The sequence below is a fragment of the Acanthaster planci genome, linkage group LG08 (assembly GCF_054643075.1).
Source record: "Acanthaster planci isolate LZ-2023a linkage group LG08, COTS_SCS, whole genome shotgun sequence".
NCBI classification, from domain to species: Eukaryota; Metazoa; Echinodermata; class Asteroidea; order Valvatida; family Acanthasteridae; genus Acanthaster; species Acanthaster planci.
This window is the reverse complement of record NC_141784.1, coordinates 19,630,558-19,649,901: the sequence shown is the minus strand read 5'-3', so window position 1 is coordinate 19,649,901 and position 19,344 is coordinate 19,630,558. Positions and strand designations below refer to the sequence as shown.

General features: G+C 43.0%; 1 protein-coding gene across 3 annotated transcripts; it reads right to left on the bottom strand.

Moving 5' to 3' along the window:
- Nucleotides 1-1,104: 1,104 nt before the first annotated feature.
- LOC110976559 (uncharacterized) lies at nucleotides 1,105-19,329 on the bottom strand. Of its 3 annotated transcripts, XM_022229934.2 has the most exons (11): nucleotides 19,148-19,329; nucleotides 17,990-18,071; nucleotides 17,353-17,481; nucleotides 16,968-17,028; nucleotides 16,428-16,490; nucleotides 13,824-13,850; nucleotides 12,932-12,977; nucleotides 10,842-10,932; nucleotides 9,980-10,052; nucleotides 9,452-9,531; nucleotides 1,105-8,538 (listed from the first exon to the last, which is right to left on the bottom strand). In XM_022229934.2, exons 1-11 carry the CDS (start codon nucleotides 19,303-19,305, stop codon nucleotides 4,912-4,914), a joined length of 4,437 nt encoding a protein of 1,478 aa, XP_022085626.2. In that variant the 5' UTR covers nucleotides 19,306-19,329; the 3' UTR covers nucleotides 1,105-4,911. The 3 variants fall into 3 exon arrangements, with proteins under 3 accessions (XP_022085626.2, XP_022085635.2, XP_086996446.1); XM_022229943.2 differs by lacking the exon at nucleotides 13,824-13,850; XM_087140320.1 differs by lacking the exons at nucleotides 12,932-12,977; nucleotides 13,824-13,850; nucleotides 17,990-18,071; nucleotides 19,148-19,329 and having other exon boundaries at nucleotides 17,353-17,431.
- Nucleotides 19,330-19,344: the final 15 nt, after the last annotated feature.

Sequence of the window (19,344 nt, the reverse complement as noted above, 5' to 3'; positions counted from 1 at the left end):
GTTGACTGTGACACAGATGACATGTGAGTGGCAGTGGCTTCCCACCTGCCCCTGGCAAACAGTAGTCTGGAACCACCCCCTGAATTGGTGTGATTTATACATGTATACACATTTTCAGTACACAAAATCAGCAGTAGGCCTTTGTGTACTTCCGTCTCAACAAAGGTCATGCCAGGCGCACAGATATGGAGGCTGATAAGAGCCCTTCAAATCAGGCAATTTATTTGGTATTTTTCTGACAACAAAAAGAAAAGAGGCTTAGTATGCTGATATGGAGGGGCCGAAGCAAGGTTCCTGGTCAAACTGGAAGGACGGGGTACCATCCAGTATATCTCCACAGATTAAGAGGCTAAGTGTATCGGGTCAGGAAGGTGCTTGCCTGTTGCCTGTCCGTCAACGTTGTATTCGTCTGGGTTCTGAAAAGTAATCTCCTGGTGGCCTACATAAATTTCTTGGGAGTAGTGAGAGGGTGCCCTTTGCTTCCACAACGTAGTTTGCTGAAAATATCGATCAAACTTAAAGTTTAAAAGAGGAAGACTTTGCACCCAAAATTCGTGGATGGTCTCCCTTGTGTATATTGAATGAGCTGCATGTAAGCTGGCTTAACACATGTCCATGATTTTATATCTTTGGCACTCCCCTGGAGGAGAAACGAAGAGGTCAAAAACAAATTTTGGGACCCGCTGCTTAAGCAGCCACTTCACAATTAATTCCGGAAGCTGTTTACACAAATCACAGCTCAGCTCCCTATTTGAAAGGGCTCAAAGTTTAAATATGAAACAAGTTGCAGTCAGAAATGATAACCTGCGACTTCTGGAGACCATCAGAAAAAAAACACCGAGCAACGAGGGGTACCGGACCGCGTCAGACCAGCCTCTTGTAGACAACAGTCCATTTGTTGACCATTACCTCCTTTGATCATACAAAATATGCATTTACAAGTACCAGGGTCTCCAGGCAGAAACACCTGTCCAGCTATTGGTAGACCAACAGCTGCTGTGCTTGTATTTTTTGGCCACTGTTTCCTTTTAATCCATCAACAGGCACAAATTCTACAAACGCACCGACACCGGTAAACTCAAAACAATCTTGGAAACTCGTACATACTTTTCTCCCCCATTGTACATTTTATTGACAGTTTCTTATTTGAACAGAAAAAAACAATTCAGTAAAACATAATAAATGTTTACATGCAATTAAGTTGCCCTTTTTTTTCCATTCATGATTGGGGAACTAAAATTGACCCTTTTTTTCACATAAAACATCCGTTCAGCACTTACTAGCACAAGTTAATAAGGCAAACACAGAAGACACTTATTTTTTTGTGTTGTTTTTCCACTTAATATTTTTTAACAACATAAACAAGATTTTGGTGTCATCTGTCAGCAAGACCCGATTTCAGGGTCATAGGTAAATATGTTGTTTACAAGTAATTTGCTGGAACCAGATATGACAAATACGCTCCACTCACAAAATCCTAGCCGTTTTATAGCTGTTTCATGTAAGGCAAAATATTTCTGCTTTTAACATTTTCAAACGCTAAAAATGGAACAGGTGAACAAGTCCACTTCACACCCAGTTCAACATTTGGCAGGTACCAGAAATCAACACAAATGACAAATTACTCGGTCTGCAGCTAGATTTTGGTACCTGACATAAACAAGGATAGTACCTGTGCAAAGCCTATTGGAGGTCAATTTTGACACACATTTTCCTCCCCCTTTTGTTCCACTTATCCCTTTGCTTACGCAAAAAGTTTCTCAGTAAGTGTCAATTTAGAGGAAGTCTGAAGCAACATGCCATGCTCGGCTTAAACAAATTTGTGCGCTTAGCAGCCCTGTCATTTCTGTAAGCAACCTGTGCCAATTTACAAGTATTCAGACCTTGTTAATCACTGTATGGCCCAGAGGCCATTGGTACTAAAACAGCAGACCTAATCCCTCTGTACAGTAATGACCACAAAATACTCTTGAATGACTGGAGCCAAAGAAAAACAAAACAAACGAACCAAGTTAATTATTAAAAATTAGTTTTCATTTACATATGTACTACACTCCCATTGGAGCCATTTGTGTATTGTCTTTTCACAACAATGCTCCAGTGGTTCAAGTGTTTTTAAGTTTGTCCTGAAAGTACATAGTTATAACATAAGGCTACATATTCATTTACACACATGTAATCAGTCCACTTGAAAACTTACATAGTTACATTGTTGTAAGCCTGGCAAAGGACATGCACATATGCATTATTTGTAACAATTCTCGATAATGAAACGGCCCGAGAACTTCTTATACCTGAAGAGAGAACATTTCTGCTGTCTCTCCCCCCAAAACGTCCATGTTTTTTTACCTGATGCTCAACTCAAAGGATTATGCACAATCACAAGCCAGACTGGTAACACGTTTAATGTGCTTCCGTTTCACTAACAGGTGGAGTTGTTAACTGGCATTTAGCACTGGACCGTACCACTTCAAAAAAAATTTGCCAACAAAAATCAGAGGAAGAACGTGTGAACAGAAAATATGTGAACACTTCAGGCCTATTACATAATGAGAGCACCTGTAAAAAAAAAAACAAAAAAAAACTCTTGTTTTAAAATTCTTACACTTTCAGTCTTGTACCAACATGAACCTTTATTCTGTGGAACTCATAAAGTGCTACTTCGTGACTTTCCAACAATGACGTTCAAAATCCCTCTGAACTGTTTCAATAAGGTTGGAAACAGATCAACAAATTCCTGCCACTTCACAAGACGAAAAAATATATCACAACAAAAAAATGTTAAAAATTCTTCAAATAAGCTAAAAAGCTGTAACACAAATAAAGGAGAAAATGTGAAGTGTTTGTGTAGCACATAAATTCATTATGCCCAAAATATCTATGTCAGTGGACCCAATCTGGAGAAACTTGAGTACAACTTTTTTTAAAAGCTGAGTTCGTCAGAGGCATTATTTGGAATAAATTATTTCTCTAAACATCCATTTAATTACCGTTATCTCCACATACATGTACTTCCAATTGTAAGCCCATACTATCACACACTCAGCTAGGACACAGTACACATTTTAATCCATTGTTTTTATACTTATTTACAGTCAACAGAATTATGGGAAAATGTACAAAAATGTTACCGCTGCTACCAGGTGTTACACTCGATCTACTTTTACCAACAAAAGATCTTCTCAACTACAAATCTGTCAATAGTATGTTTTCTTCCTTTGTTATTAAGATTCAAGAACATATATTGACCATTTGTTACACATGTACGCATTTAAGTTTTAGTAACTTTTAAACTAATAGAAACATTACAGTCTTATTTTCCTTCACTGTCATTTCTCAACTTCAAGCAAATACCAAAAGGCAAATATATAAAAGCTGGTGAGCTTACAATAATAGCTACTTTTCTGCTATATTCAAGCAAGCATCCTTGCCGGTTACAACCCACATATACTTGCTTCCATGAGGCAGATCTATATACGTGTATTTCTTTAAAGCTCAAATAGTGATTGATTGGGGAAAGGCTTCATGGCTCAACAGGAGTCCACACAAGAACGACAGTTGATCTCTCCAAGCGAATACAAGCGGGCTTTGACACAACTGAAACTTCGCCCGCTGAACCAGATGAACTCTTCAGTTCAAAACGACCAACTGCTACGGTTTCATAGATCTTCTTTTCACATCAGCACTGGTCAGTCAGCTTAGCAAATCAATTATAAATTCTCTTGTAAATAATTCTCCTGAGGAGCCAATGAAACAATGGTCTGCTTTATAACTATAAATCAAACTTTGGGTCACAATGTATCTGTAACCTATTGACTTGTTCTGACATTATTCAAGAAAAGCTAACTGGCTGTGGTGTGACAGATTTCCCAAGGTTAACAGGCCTTTTGCATTCCATTATTGGTTGCTGAATAATTTCAAGTTCCATGTTGTCTTCTTTTGGGGAGGGGGAGATCTCACTAGACTTGGCAAGATGTATATGGACTCAAATTGGAAAGCTGGATTTGGAATGTCAGAAGGATGTGAATTATTTTCTCAATTCTCACTAACAACCGAGCACGTCTCATTCGGGTTGATGAGCTGGACATCAGTGTTGTATTAGAGTCCATCACAAGTCCCTTCACAAGGCCAGTCATAACTAACAGGGTAAACAATGACAGAAGAATGCTCGTCACAGCTCATTTGAATAGCTTGTGAATTGGCTTAAGACTGAACAACTTGTGATGGACTTGTGAAGGACTCGAACACAGCACTGCAGGGATAAGACATATTGCAACCATTCTCAGCACACTAGTTTAGGTCAAACATCTCCAGACATGACATATGGCTTGTACTGAATCCAAGTTTCATGAGAGCTGAAAGTTGCATGAGTCTTGCCAACTGAGAAAGTGGACATGATTACAAACAGACAAATTTGCCATGCAGTTACTTCCTGCTCACTGCTGTGTAAGTTTTCCCCGAAACCTGAAAACTGAATTTAAAGAAGACATCAATTTGTGAATAATTAAAAAACATACTACACTGCCTACTTTTTTTCACATATTTAACTTCTTTCCTCCTTTACATTCAAACTCCTTGAGTAATCCTCTTTTTTTTTAGTTATATAGTTCGGTATATAAACCCAATACATGTTAATGTCTAGAAAAGTATTCGTTTGTGAAACCAAGAATGCAAAAGCAAAAATACAAAACGCTTTCTCATCAACCATTTACATTGAAAGAAGGCAACTCTTAACAATTGATTGACAGCGGATCTTTCAACAAAGACTCCAAATAAACATTTAACCATCACATTACAGGGAAATACTACAACATTCAAGATAACTTCCTTGTGTCTGCTCTTGTACAAGCAAGTCACAACTGTGCAAGAGAAAGAAATGTCCAAAAATACTGTAACAAGCTGACGTCACTCTCAAACAGGCGGGGGCGGTGGAGGAGGGGGCAGGTCCTCCCTTGGGGGAGGTGGAGGAGGGGGTGGATGGTCATTGGATGATTGGTTGAAGGAGTACGGGTACCCAAAGCCCTCGGATGATGGTAACGCAGTCACTGTTGTCAGGGGTGCGTGGTGAGAGAAGTCGTGTGTACTGTAGAACTGGCCTGTGGAAGCGGCGTTGTGACCGTCATAACCGGTGTATCCGGAAGCAAGATCCATTGGCGGCATGGGCAGACTCAGCAAGGACTGGTCGCTGGGCAGGAGGGATTTGGGATGCGGGCGGCTCTCCCTGCCGTGTGCTCTTTTCTTCGCTGGCGAGGATGCGGCGGGGGATGGGTCCCTCCCTCCCGAAGACACCGAGTCGGATCGACTGTGCGACCTCTTTCTCTTGTGAGATTTGTGGCTGCCATCGTCACCCCGTAGGTGACTCCTCGATTTGTGGTGGTGCTTGTGGTGTTTGTGGTGGTGGTGGCGGCGATGACCGCTGGACTTGTCAGACCCTTGTTCTGCATCTGGACAGTAGTCCGAATTGGTGTAGGCTGCCTGCCCTTTGGACAGACTCAGCTTCATCACCAACCCCGGCGAGCTGGTCTGCCTGCTGGTCTCGGGCGACGACTCTTTTTGGCCCGTCCCGCTGTTCATTGAGTTGGACAAACCTTTAATCTTCAGCCTGATGCCGCTCGAGGTAGTCAGGATGGACGAATGAGGCTGCGTGTCCTCGGCCTCCTCAGTAGCACTGGCCTGGGGCTGGACTGAGCTTTGCAAGCCCTCTGCCTCTGCACGGGACCTCTTCCTGTGGTCTGAGGAATGGCGATGTTTGTGAGGTGAGTCTCTCGACCTGTGAGCCTCACTTCGCTTCTTTCTGTGGTGGCTTTCCTTTTCCCTGTAACTCTTAGGGAGACAGCTCTCATCTCTTTCCCGTTTTCGTTCCCTGGGTTCAGAGGTGTGGGCTGGGGGCACAGTGGGCTTCAGGTCCAAAATTGGAGGAGGCTCATGACACTGGTATTTGGATTGCTCTGCCATGTGTGCATTAATCAGTTTATCAATGTCAGCATCGACAGACTCACTGTCAGCCATTTCATCAGATACTCCAGGTTTTAGTACTTCGAGAGGCTTTGCAGGTTCCCACACAACATTTAGCAAGGAAGCTTTGCCAGGATCGACTTTGGCTTTGGGTGCTTCGACAATCTTTGGTGGCTTGGGCACTTGTTCAGCTGCAACACCAGGTGACCCCCGAGACCTTGGAGTTGTTGATTTCTGAGATTTTGGTGTTTGCGGCTTGGACTGCTGGTCTGTCTTTTGGGGAGTCACTGTTTCTGCCTTTTGGGGTTTGGCTTTCTCGGGACTCTCTGAGGTAATTGTCCCTGGCTTTGATTTGGCCACTGTAACTTTCTCAGATGAGTGTGCAATGGGCTTGGCTGGCACAGGCGCTTCTGGTTTTGAAGCCGGAGGCATCGGGGGCTTTCTGTGGGTTGCTGGCTTTGGTGGCGCAACTACATCCGGGGTTTCCAGCTTGACACAGACCTGGCCTTGCACAGTTGGAATGGAAATCTTCTGGGACTTGGCCAACAGCTTTGTTGAGGTCATGCCACTGTCCTTATCCAACAGTGATCTATCCTGATTAACCTGAGGGATTTGTGACTTTGGTGTTGAAAGTCTTTGTGTTTGTCCCTGTCCTTGTTTAATGCTCTGCTTTTTTAGTGTTTCTGGTCTAAGAGGCTGGGACAGTGGTATCACCTTTTGTGCCCTTGTAACATCCGATTTTTCTGCCCCTGTTTGCAATGCTGGAGTCCCCGGCTCAGTCTTTACTGCCCTTAGCTGTTGAGGCTTCTGAGCGTGATGTACTTCTGCCTCCTTACTTCTCGACATGTCAGAAGTTGGCTGTTTCACATTCTCCACTTTCTGTGTAACAGTGTGAGTCTCAGTTCGTGGTAACCTTGACTCTTCGGTTTTATGGGACTTGGATAGCAGATCAGATTTAAGCGATTTAGGAGCCTCAGTCTTAGAGACCCCAGCACTCTTTGTACCAGACACTTCCTTTTTACTCAACATTACAGTGTCAGATCTATGCAAAAACGTGCCCTCGGTCTTTACCACCTCTGACGGCTCATGTTTAACAGACACCGATGCCACTCTTCTATCAACCTTGGCCAATTCTGGTTGTTGTATCAACACTCGTTCGGGTCTCTGGGGTTTTGGAAGCTCCTGGTCAATTGGCTGTGGCAGTTCTGCTCTCTGAGTCTCCACGGCTGATCGCTGCTCTTTCTTGACATCAACAGGGACCAGGGGTGGAATAGCTGGCTGTGTCCTCTCCTTCTCAGCTGGGGTGCCTTTGGGAGTCTCTGATCTCTGTGGTTTAAGCGATTGAGGCTTCGGAATTCGAAGTGTCTCGGCCGATGGTGTCCTGTGCTTCTCAGATTTCACATTTCCTTGGTTTTCGGGCCGCTGAGATCTGTACATTTCAGATTTCGACAGTCTTAGCATCTCTGCATGGGCCTTGCCTGGTAGATCTGAGGTTGGGAGTTTTTCCAAACTGTGTGCATTTGGAGTTTCTGTGTGATGGGGCCTTTGGGATACAGGAAGATGTGGTTTGGGTGGTGGGGCAGAACTGGGTAACCTGGTATTGTTTTCTGGCAGTCTGGGGTTAGCACCATGATCTCTACTCTCGAAGCCATTTCTCTTGTGTTCCTTTCCCTGCACACTTGAACCCGAATGCTGCTTCCTGTCTGATGAGCCACTTGGAAGCGAGTGGCGGCTGTGTTTGTGATACTGGTCTGTGCTCTTGGAGTACCTGGAGTCTGAGACGTTAGCACCTTGGCTGGGTTGACTGCCCGGATCATGAGGCCTGTGCTGCGAATGCGGTCTTTGGTCTCTGTTTGGTCTGAGGTCTGTTGGTCTTCCAGAACTCTTGGCCTGAGAGTGGCCACCCGACTGTTCTTGGCGATCGCCAGGGGGCTTCTCTGCTCTCCTGAGATCTGGGGGCATATGTCTGTCTTCTGGCCTGTGTTTCTGACCTCCTTGACTATGGTAACCTTCCCCCCGATATCGTTGGTCAGCGTGAGGAAGGTCCGTGCCTCCCTTGGAGAAGTGGCTAGTTTGATGCGACATAGTACTTGGCCTAGAGGCAGTTTGACTGGGTCTAGGTTGAGCCATCTCCCTACTCTGCTGCACGTTCTTCACCCGCTCGCGTTCCTTCTGCTCCCAGTACTCTTTCAAAGACTTCTTAACGGGATGCCCTAGTTGATCACTTGGCTTCCCAGGCTCGGCATCAGGCTGCGTGCTGGGCTGACCATGCCTGGGCTTGTAACCTGTGCTGCTCATGTACTCGGTATCGAGGGAAAACATGGAGGTCTCCATCATGGGCAGGCCCATGTTGACATCCTGCAAGGCCAGCCCCTCCCCCTCGCCGTGGGAGGCCTCCTGGGAGGAGAAGCTATCGCCCTGGCTCGAGGCGGGCAGATCCTGGGTGCTGATGGAGCTCTCCGAATTGCCGCTGCCTGGCAGCCCACTGTCAATGGAGGAGACCGAGGCTGCAGAGGATGGTATGTGCTTGGCAGTGCTGGCTGAGTCAATCTCGGAGGTGCCTTCCTTAGGGCGTCTCTTGGACTGAATGGGAAAAGTGCCAGAAAGGAAACTTATGTACATATCATGATGAATTTCGTAAGGGCAGAAATGTTACACAGTGTACTGAACATTAGTAACAGGCACATAGGTGGTGCGTACGCATTGAATACCTCCAACCAATAGCATGTTGTAACGTGTGAATTAACGTGTGATGGCACCTGCATAGTTTTGTCCATGCCACACTTGTCTCGCTTACAAAATAGTGTCCTATATTCTGGCAATCATGCATGTAAAAACAACTACAGAACTAGACCGAGAGCCTACAGTACATAGAGGGCGCTAGTAGCATGTACATACACAGTAGTTAAAAATTACAGCAAAGTGAAAAGGAAGTGTATCCTGCATGTTGTCATGCTATTATGAAATTCAGCGACAGACTTTGATGATATTAGCACAAACTTCTTCAGGAATCATGGTTTATATAACAAGCTGATACTGCAGCTTTTGTTGTTTTTTAGGGGGAGGCCACACTTGCTCACAATGAGGACCTGCTCACTTTTTGGACCCATGCTGGTTGCTATTTGGGGGCAGATTACATCAAGCCATTTTCTCATCAAAATGGTGTTTGTTCGATCTAAAGCACATGTGCGTGGACCGAATGTCCAAAGGGATATGTGTGACGTACTGAACGCAATTTGCTGTTGAGGTTTTTCCTCTGGTTTTTTTGGTGCTTATGACAGGTAAACTGCAAGACTTTGTTCTTGCATTTTAACTCGGCACAGCACACTTTATGTCTCTGGCCAAAAGCTGACAATTAAAAAGAAAAAGGGTTAGCTTTGTCCAAACACGCGTTCAGGCCTAATTTCATGCAATGAACCATCACGACTGTAGCCCACATTCAATGAGTAATTTTTAACTAAGGGAAATGCAACTGACACAATGAGCAGACACTTACTGCCACTTGTTCCTTTGAGATTCTTCGCCTCAGTCGACTTGGGCAAGCCTCAAAGATTCTCAGAAATTCCTGCGTGAGCTCTTAAATTACACAAGCAAAGGAGGGGGGTAGGGAAGACAAAATGCCATTTTTTTTAGAAAGTCCAGAACTTTTCCAATGAAACAAGACTACTGGTAAATGCAAGGGCAAAATAACTTTTACTCATTGGTAATGGAAATACAGTCAAACCTCAATACGAAGAGCACTGTTAACCCTAACCCTCCTCAGTCCTCCAACAGGTGAAGGATTGAGGAGGGTTAGGGTTAATAAAAGGTTCCTGTCATAACGAGGACAAAGTTTAGGTCCCGAGTCTTTGTTTTTCTGTTTTCCACTCCTGATGATACAAGGTTCCTGTTAAAACAAGGTCATTTGTAAAGTCCCTTATTAACGAGGTTCAACTGTACTTCACAGTAAAGAGGTGGATTGAGACGGCCGGGGATTGTCCCATTTGGGCCGATCTGGATTGAGCAGGATCTCATCAAGACTCACCATCCAGCAGCTCTTTGGTGACGGTCGGGTCCACATACTCCCACCAGTCTTTGCCATCACTGGACCTCATGATCTGCAAAGTAAGAGACACAACGTGAATCAGGCTCTGGAATGACAGTTGGCATCAGATTGTTTCTGATCCCAGCACATCCTGAAGGAGGTAAATTTCACAGACACTGTTCCATGGGAAAATCTGCTTTGTCGGATGAGACAATCAACCAGTGTTCCAGGCAGTGTTGTATTCGAGTCCATCACAAGTCATTCGGTCTTAAGCCAATTTACAAGCTATTCAAATGAGCTGTGACAAAAGCATTCTTTTGTAATTGTTCACCCTGTTACTTATGACTGGCCTTGTGAAGGGAGTCGTGATCGTTCAGTGAAGAAAAACAGGTAGATTTCCCTTGAACCAGTGTTGAAGGGAAATCTACCTGATTTTCTTTGCTGAACGATCACTTGCACGAGGAATATTTTTGCTCCTATTAAACATAGTAAATTGGCTGCTATTTATCAGGCTCTTGTGGAGTTCCATGATTCACTGACAGCATAAGCACCCTTTGTATTTACTTTCACTGAAAAGCAAGTGTCTGTGCACTTTTGAAGAATCAATAACGTCCACCATGAGAATGAAATAACTGGAGTATTTCTCAATTATGTATCAATAAACGCCTGGGAGATTAAAAATCTTGTGAAGATTTTACAAAAAGTTGGTTCTTAGGACCCTCTTTCCTTCTCCATTTCTTGTTTAGGTTTAGATTTAGATTGATCTTGCAAAATGCCCGGTCTCAATTTGGTCGAGATTTCTGCTGAATGAGTCGGGGGATTTTCTGGCCCTCTTTGACAACCAGCACCTGCCAACACCTACCTCCCACTGAGACCACTTGGCAGCCAGATAGATACAGACGCACGCCACCACAGTCGGTTTGTACTGCAAACAGAAGGTGGTCAGGTGTAAACTGCAAATTCAAAACAGATCAAGCAGAAAGAAAGTGAATCGACCGCTGGGTTATTCCTCGTGCAACTTCGATTTACAAGCAATGCAGAGTATGCGGCTTACCATTGGATGGCTCTTTTTTCACAAACAGGCTCTCAGCAATTTTCACATTTTCTGGACCTACAGAATTTCAGTAAGGATCTTTGTGTGTACCCATTAACCCTAACAGTCCTCAATCCTCCAACAGGTGAAGGATTGAGGATTGTTAGGGTTAATGAGTGCATTTAGAAAGCTCCAAGCGCACTTCTGAATTCTCCATTACTACATGAGGCGACTGTGGCCCACATGCGGCTAGCGAATACGGAGACTGGGAGAGATTGTAAGCAAAATAAGAAGACCAGATTGGATGATGCAGATTTTTGTGTTTAATGACACTGTGAAGCTCTTGACAGGATAATCGAGCACCTCAAGATTTTGAAGTGAAAAACAGCTCAGAATGCTTTTTGGACTGTGATGCTTTGTCACATCCTGTTGCACAAATGACCAATTTAGCCCATTTGGGGGGGGGGCACAACTTTGTGCAGATGGAGGGTGATTTTTCGAGCTTTCATGTAGTGTTTTGTGTTTCTAATTTTCAGTCAATGGATTCATGGAAACTTAATTCGTTACATACAAGTATACAAGGCCTATTAAACTTACCTGGATGACTGGTAAATCCTATCTAATTATTTTACTTCACACTTTTACTAGGAAAAACAAATCACAACCCATTTATAGACTAAACTTTCAAAACGAAAGTTTATGCTGAATGGTCAAGCTCAAGCATATTTATCAGTTTATCTGCCACAACTTTTACTTTCTCGTGACCTTTTTTGTGAAGTTACAGCCCTGATGAGATCTCTTCTATGAAAAGCATGCAGCAATAATCACATCTTTTGAAAAGGTGTTCAAATCAAACAAATGTGAAAGTACGGCGGATGTTTAAAAACTAATATGGTAACATCTGGGGAGGGGAAGCCACATGATATTCAAGTGGTGGTAGGCGATGGATTTCTTGAAGCTCTCAATGACGAGTTTTGTGTTTTGCACTCGGGCATTATCTGGTGAAAAAAAGGTAATCTTTTTTGATTAGAAATCAATGGCTACGACGAGAAACGATTGGTTTTCGTTCTGCTGAATCACTTTATTATCTATCACTTGAGCAACTGCTCCTTACAGGATACACTGGTTGAGGGAAACAAGTGGGGTTTTTATGAGCGTTCACTAATCTTGAAGCCCCAGGTATAGCGAAGGCATTCACAAAGACAAAGGTAACTAACGCAAAGCACTTTTGATATCTTACTTCCATGTCATGCAATACACTGGCATATTTACCTTATGAGAGCAAGAGCGGTCCTTGCGTACGGTTTACGACAAACCTGCAGCCCTGGCTCCATGTAACTCTATTACACTGTGCACAAGGTTCCCCATACATGTGAAATACACATCGACTTTAACCCTAACCCTCCAGCCTACTTTGGCTAGAAACCCTGCCAGACACATCAGTCTGCATCATTTGTCAAAGTGGCTTGCCTGCCCAGTGTAACAAGATCCAACAGTTCTACTCTCCCCACGGCCAAACAGTGTGTGCGGGTCTGTGGTTGCCAGTTACCACACTATCCAACAGTGGCATTGTTCAATAGGACTAGCTGCCATTGTCTCAACATAGCCAGTGTGTGCCACTGCTGTTGATTGCCAAGTGCATCAAAGTAAATCAAACTTTTCACCTGGTGCACTGTGCTGCATCTGGGAGGGTTAGGGTTAAGACCGGCATCAGTGGACAAATCTCCCCCAGGGTACTCTGCAAGCACTCAGTCGATACATGCTATCGCATGGCTCCAAATGAGCCCAGTTGAGCGTGTAGATAATAACCGAGTCGACTTGGCCAAAGGAGTGCCCAACGGGGTAATTTAGCCCAATGATGCATGTCAGATGTGTTAAAATAGAAAAGACAGATAGAGAGGCAATGGGGGGCAGCCAACCTGTTGTTCGCCATGAAATAGGAGGTCTGGGCCAGGTCCTTGCTGGCTGCTTGCCCGGGGGACGGAAGGGCCAATTCCCCCAGGGTGAGAGACCGGAAGGCCGCAGCACATATCCCGTGGTCGCCACAAAACGGTGACACGGTGGCAAAGCCATGAGGAGGGACGGGGGGCAAACAGACGGCAGGTGATGAGGGGCGGAGGGGTCAGGGAGCAAAAGTGGGGGGAAACTCATTAGCATGATTTGGCTGGAAGTGCAAACATAACCAAGTCCGAGGCTGACGCGTTTGTGCCAGGCTACGTCCTTTTTGGCTTCTATTTTGTTTTATTTCCTTTTTTGGGGGGCACTTTTTCTTGCCAAAGGTATGTGCAACATGGAACAGAATACAATAGCCAGAGTAAATACCTCAGCCTAAGATTTATTCCCAATAGCTTCAGAATAAAAGCACTTTCAATTCTTACAAATACCGCAAGGACCAAATAACTTTGGAACTTTCTGCAGCATTTGTAAGAAGCCAATGACTAATTCATATCATTATCTAAATCTGCCAACACCTTATCGACAATGTTAGACTTTTCTCACAAAAGTTTACCAAATGATTCCCATAAGCTTAAAATTACTGTCATACGACTTCGAAGCATACAACATAGTAACTTATGAGAAGTTAAGAATGCATCTAACGCTACGATAATCAGCAACACACACACACACTCAAATGCACACAATATTTTCTCCTAAAAAATCTGAGGGGAATAAAAAAGAAGGTGAGTTTTACAGAAATTTGAAACGTTTGAAAAGTGAAAGCACAATGGTAAGATTTAAAGGACCCGTTATTCACCAAACTGCACACAGTGCCCTGTCCAGGGGAAAAACAAACGTGTACTTTTAACTCACGTGAACCAAACGCAATCTTGAATCGACCTGAAATGCCATGTAAAAGAGAGGCATGAACTGATGTACAGTGGTTACATTATCACAACTCCAGCATATGTTCAAACACGTGTATTTAAGATGGTGGTCCGTGTCACATCTTTTCTTCGATTTTGCAACTGCTTTGAAACCTGCAAGCCTATTAACCACTTGCCGCCGGGGACTACGGTTTCGGGCACCGTGTGTGTATATGCGTGACCGGGGTCTCTGAAATTAGACGAAGGGAACTGGGCCTTGTAACAAAAGACGGTACTTGGAACAAAAGACTAGGCTGCTGGGCATTACCAACATTTTTTCACTCTCAATAGTGGAGATAATCCAGCCTTGTTTTGAAACAGTATACCACGGCTTAGGGCGAGCAGATTACCACTGGGGACAAAAGCGCTCCACCACCGCAGCGATGAGCCACACAGCACCACTGCACACTAATCTGGCCCCTATTGAAAAGAGGTCGGCAACGCACTGTGCCAGGTTCGTGAACAAAAGAACGTTACATAACACCACACAATCTGGGCTCTTTTAACAAGGCAGCAGGCCTGGCTGAAATACTCAGGCATCAATAGATTCCTATGATGCAAGATATGGGGCGGAGAGAGCCCCCCCCACCGCCTTTGTGTTAGTCATTGTTTGATCAGAATCTCAGGAATTCTTTACAGACTTCTAGGGGGAATGTGTTAGGTAACAAAAGTCTAGAGTGTGTATAGAGATTGGACATGTGGGGGGGAGTGCCCATCTGCCCCATCTCGTACACGATATCAATAGATTTTGTCTGTCAGACTAGAGTAGCCACCAAACAGTAACTTGTGTGGGTGTAAACATCCATTAATTGAAATGATGAATTTTGAATAAGTCCCGGTTATGTGCACTGCATTTTTCAAACCACCCAGCAGCAAGTGGTTAAGTAGCATGTAGCTTGGAGAAACAAGGGGTCAAATTTTGAGGAAACTGGCGGTGAAGCAAGCGAATGGGGTTGCTGACCTTGCTTTTAGAGCCGAGTCAATTTGAATAATTCACTATTCGAATAATCGACCTTCAATTCAATCGAATATCTGAACATTCGGTCGTACCGACCAGCAGGTTGTTGAACAAACCTTATACAAAATCAGTTGCAATAACACACACAATTGTACATTATAATCACTATAATGGCTTCTCACGTCTAGGAGTATCTCCAGCCACAATTTAGCAAGTTTTAAGAGACGAACAGTACTTCTTGCCCTGTTGAAAATTTCTATTCCTTTTAAATAAAAAAAAATTTAACTTTTTGAATCATTGTAAGATTTGATTCTGCTCGAAACAAGCCTCCATAGTGCAACTTTTCTCATTTAAATCAAAGAAAACTACCTTTTCCTTTTTAGGAATTTTGCATTCGAATATGTAATTCAGAAAATAATATTTGAATATTTGATAATCGACAAAGCCCTACTTGCTTTCTGTTCATTCGTAACTATTTTGCCAACTTACTGCTTTATTGTTAAATAAATCCACTTCGAGCAAGCAGAGACTAAACTCTACACGGACAAGCAAAACAGCTGTCTATTTCTACTATATAAATTCTATCAAAATATGCCGAATGCTGTGCTGACTAGTCACTCCAGTTCAGGTGTGAATACAGTACGGTGGCACAACTGAATGAAACACAACACGCTGAGTTTCTTGTAAGGGTCTTTGCTCTCTAGTCCTTTTTTGTTAAGTTACAAAGTTCAGGCCACAACATTTATAGTAAATATGGTAAATATACATAACCTATTTGTTTGGACCATGACTCTTTTTTCATTTTTTTTTTTAAACTTGACTTTTGCTTCAACAAGTGAAAAGCCTAAAATACCACTGTTCAGTGTTAACATTTGCATGAAACAAATAATTAGGGGTGCCTAAAAAAAGTGAAAATCAGAATTTCAAAGTGAAAGTATCTGACTCTCTTGAGTTGATTTCAAATTTGTTCTATGACGAGTTTTCAGAAAAAAGCCGACAAGAAAACTTATAGCTTTGCCTCATCCCCTGGACAGAGCACAACAGGGCAGAAATGGTCCGTTTGTTACCCCAAATAGCTGTCAAGCAAATGGTTTGTAACTTAAGTCAATGCCTCAAGACACAGTGACTGATGACTGAGTTACCCTACTGCAATTCACTCTTAGGAATGATGAAACTGAAGACCGCGTTTGACTATGTTTGAATAAAATCCAAACTACGCTTGGAAACTTTGGTCATACTTCTGATCAATTTCAACTACTGGGAGGTCGTTGAGGCTTTGACCAAATTCATCAAATACACCGACAATTTACAGTTGAGCAAATTACACGGCCTGAACACAATCTGATCACCAAGAATTCCATGTTTATTGTTTAAACATTTAAAACTAAAAACAAAATTCACATAGCCCTCATGAATAATTCATTCCTAAACACACCATTCATAGAATACCGGTGGTTCTGATTGGTTCACTGGCCATGAATCATTCACATATAAATATTCAAAGGGGGCTCCCTCTGTAGGATCTGCAAAGAAAGCACAGATGGCAGTTAATTTGGTGATGCTTAACTACTGATAAACTGAGGAATCACTCACCTCGAATCATCTGTGTACATTTAATAACATGGGTGTGAGGATGGTCGACGGCGACTTCAAAACCTTGGAAACAAACCAGAATGATGCTGAATCAAAACGGGACAGAGAGACTTCAATTTGATGGCAATGTCACAAGTTCGTGTGTATTCATTTACCACTGCGATTTTTTGAGCCCATGACAATAATTCCTCAGTAACAAAAAAAAAACAAAACAAAAATCAATGGATGACTTTGTATGGATCCCTAGTTTTTTCATGAAAGTAACTTTGGAAGTACAACATACACAGGTAATTAAAACGTGCTTTTCATCATTAGTATAATGTATCAAAATTCATCTACAGTGCAAACAAGATTTTTTTTCACTTACTGATTTCGTTGACACATCATTTTAGAATACAGTTGCAGTCCTAAGTTTCGAGTATTCCTTTGGGTGTGTGCGCCCAGCAGGCTCCCCTTTCCACTGCGAGTTAGCGCTCTAGTTTTTTAATATACTAGCCGAGTCATTTTTCCTTAACAACGAGAAAAACCAGCAGGACTCACCTAATGTTTGTAACAGAATGCTTTCGTTTATGACTAATTCTTGTGCTTCTTGTTGATAAGCCTGGAAGAAAAAACCAAGAGAGACTTAGTCGATTTGCCTCGCTCCCAACTTTTCACTTGCACAAGAACACCTGTCTGAACACAGGTAGACACGGTCTGACACGCCAAGGTCACACTCAGCAAGTAAAAGCCTATATGACAGTGTTTGAAGGGTTGAGGCAGTGGTCACCCTTCCTGGGAGCACATTCAAGAGGTAACGGAGAATTTCGGAGGATTGAGTTGTTATCTTATTTTTCCACTGAGGCAGTTGGAGGATTTTTAAGGACGGAGGCTCACTAAAAAGGGTATTGGGTTTGAGGTTGAAAAGAACTCCTCTTTCACTCACTTCGCTCTTCGTGTCCAAGACAGGACCTCCGCGATGTTGGCAGGCATGGTGGACTTTGATGACATATTCAAGCTTATGGGGTTGCTCTTCTACTTTGGCGGCAAGGAACAGCGCCGCCGCTGCAATTTTCTGTACAAATTGATATAACATATTTCACCGTTTTGTTAACCTTGCTGGAGGTTTTAAATCCGAAGTTGACTTGGCAAACTACATGTACACGTACATGCCTACGGGTTTCAGGATCTGTGGAAGACTTTTTGCAGGATTCCAGACCGTAGTCCAGCGAAGCCTTGTTACTTTTACTTGGACCTTACATATCCCACATTCATTTGATTCAAAAGAATCTGCCATTGGTTGACATGGATTACTGCTTTGGATATAGGATTCCGGAAGGTTCCTCATAAAACGTCCTTCAAAGTCTAACACAAACAAGAAGCTTTATCCTTGGTGCCGCCACTGTGGTTTTGTTTTATAGCTGTGAACTATTAAGGGGATCTCCCAGTACACAAAAAATATGTGTTACTGGCCCACGCCCAGGCTCAATTTGGGCAAATTTGAATAACTTTGCTAGAACGCAGCAGAGGTAAATGTTAGGGCTACATCGACACGCAGCAACTTTAGAACCTCAGACACTCACATTGTGGGGGAACCGCTGGAAGGAACGAAACACATAGAATCTGTGCATATATACAATGGCGGTGTTAATGCACAATTGATTTCTGGGGAAAAGGCAGAGTTAAGGATGACACAAACTCACGTAAATGTATCAGAGTGACATTTATGAGCCAGATAATGATTAAAAACAGAGCTATATACCATTTACTGTTATCACTCTTAGGTTATAATCTAATTTATTACCATGTCTATAACCCTAGGTCCACCGGAGAGCACAAGGTGATGAGAAAACTAGGAACCAACACTTACTATGCCAGAACCAGCCACCCAAATAACTCTCAAAACATGCTCAAAATTACTTGCTGACGTCACTTATTTTTATGTGATCTCAATGAAGGTCAGTTGTTGTAAATATGTTGAATATAACAGACACCAATCTGAGACTTAAACACATTTGAAGTGTGACGTCACTGTTGTCACATGAATGTTGTCAACATTCATAAAATCTGTACACAAGCAAGGACAAGATATCTGCATTGCCCCATGTACAAATTTTCAGCTGTTTAGTGTAGTTACTTGTCTTAAAGTCAGATAATGCTGTATATGCAATACATTTGACAATTTCACAGCACATGCATGATGTAACACCAAAGCCATTCATTTCAATGCGAATGTGTTCATCATTTTCATGGAAGACTTCAGCATGCAGGTCTTGGCCTCCAAAGCAAAGTGTAAAATAATTCAGGTCATATCATGCATATTGTGAAACATTCTTATCTCCGAAACATGCTGAACACTAAATGAAATAAATAGTCTAAATAATCATGCTTAAGTAATGTTACATGTCACGATGTGCATCACGTTGTCGGCATGGTTAGTTGACTGAGCTGAGACAATGGCATAATGATCGGTGTCACGTTATAACAACCCCAATACTCAACATGCATCACTATGTCAATCACATTCTAAAACTGTCAAGACTTAGGATCAAACTTCTCTTTCTCGCGTAAGAGACATCTATGGGAAATTGACAATATTCGAACATGAATATATTTAAAATATATGTTTATAAAGGGATTTAAAACGAGTTAAATGCCGGCAACTTCGCGGCCATGGCGGCAAAAGACAACGTGACGCCATGCCGCCAGGATGTTGGGAAATTTGAATAGAATAAGGATACACTTGAAGACGCCGTCCCATTTCCTGGATGAGGTTTGCGGCCTGTTGTCGGTAGGACAGTTCCTGCCTCGGTTCTATCTGACATTTTCGAGAAGGACTGTTTAACAAGACATCGCGAGTAAAATACCACCGCCGCTCGCGGTCGGGAATAGCCGCCATGGAACCCGTACCGACGACCAGACAGAGGTTCTGCGGCTG

Coding starts and splice junctions, on each gene's coding strand:
- LOC110976559 (XM_022229934.2), bottom strand. CDS start 19,305: ATGGCGGCTATTCCCGACCGCGAGCGGCGGTGGTATTTTACTCGCGAT. Junction 10,933..12,931: donor TATTTCATGGCGAACAACAG/GTTGGCTGCCCC, acceptor TTGAATTTGCAG/TTTACACCTGACCACCTTCT. Junction 10,053..10,841: donor CCAAGTGGTCTCAGTGGGAG/GTAGGTGTTGGC, acceptor CTTACTTTGCAG/ATCATGAGGTCCAGTGATGG.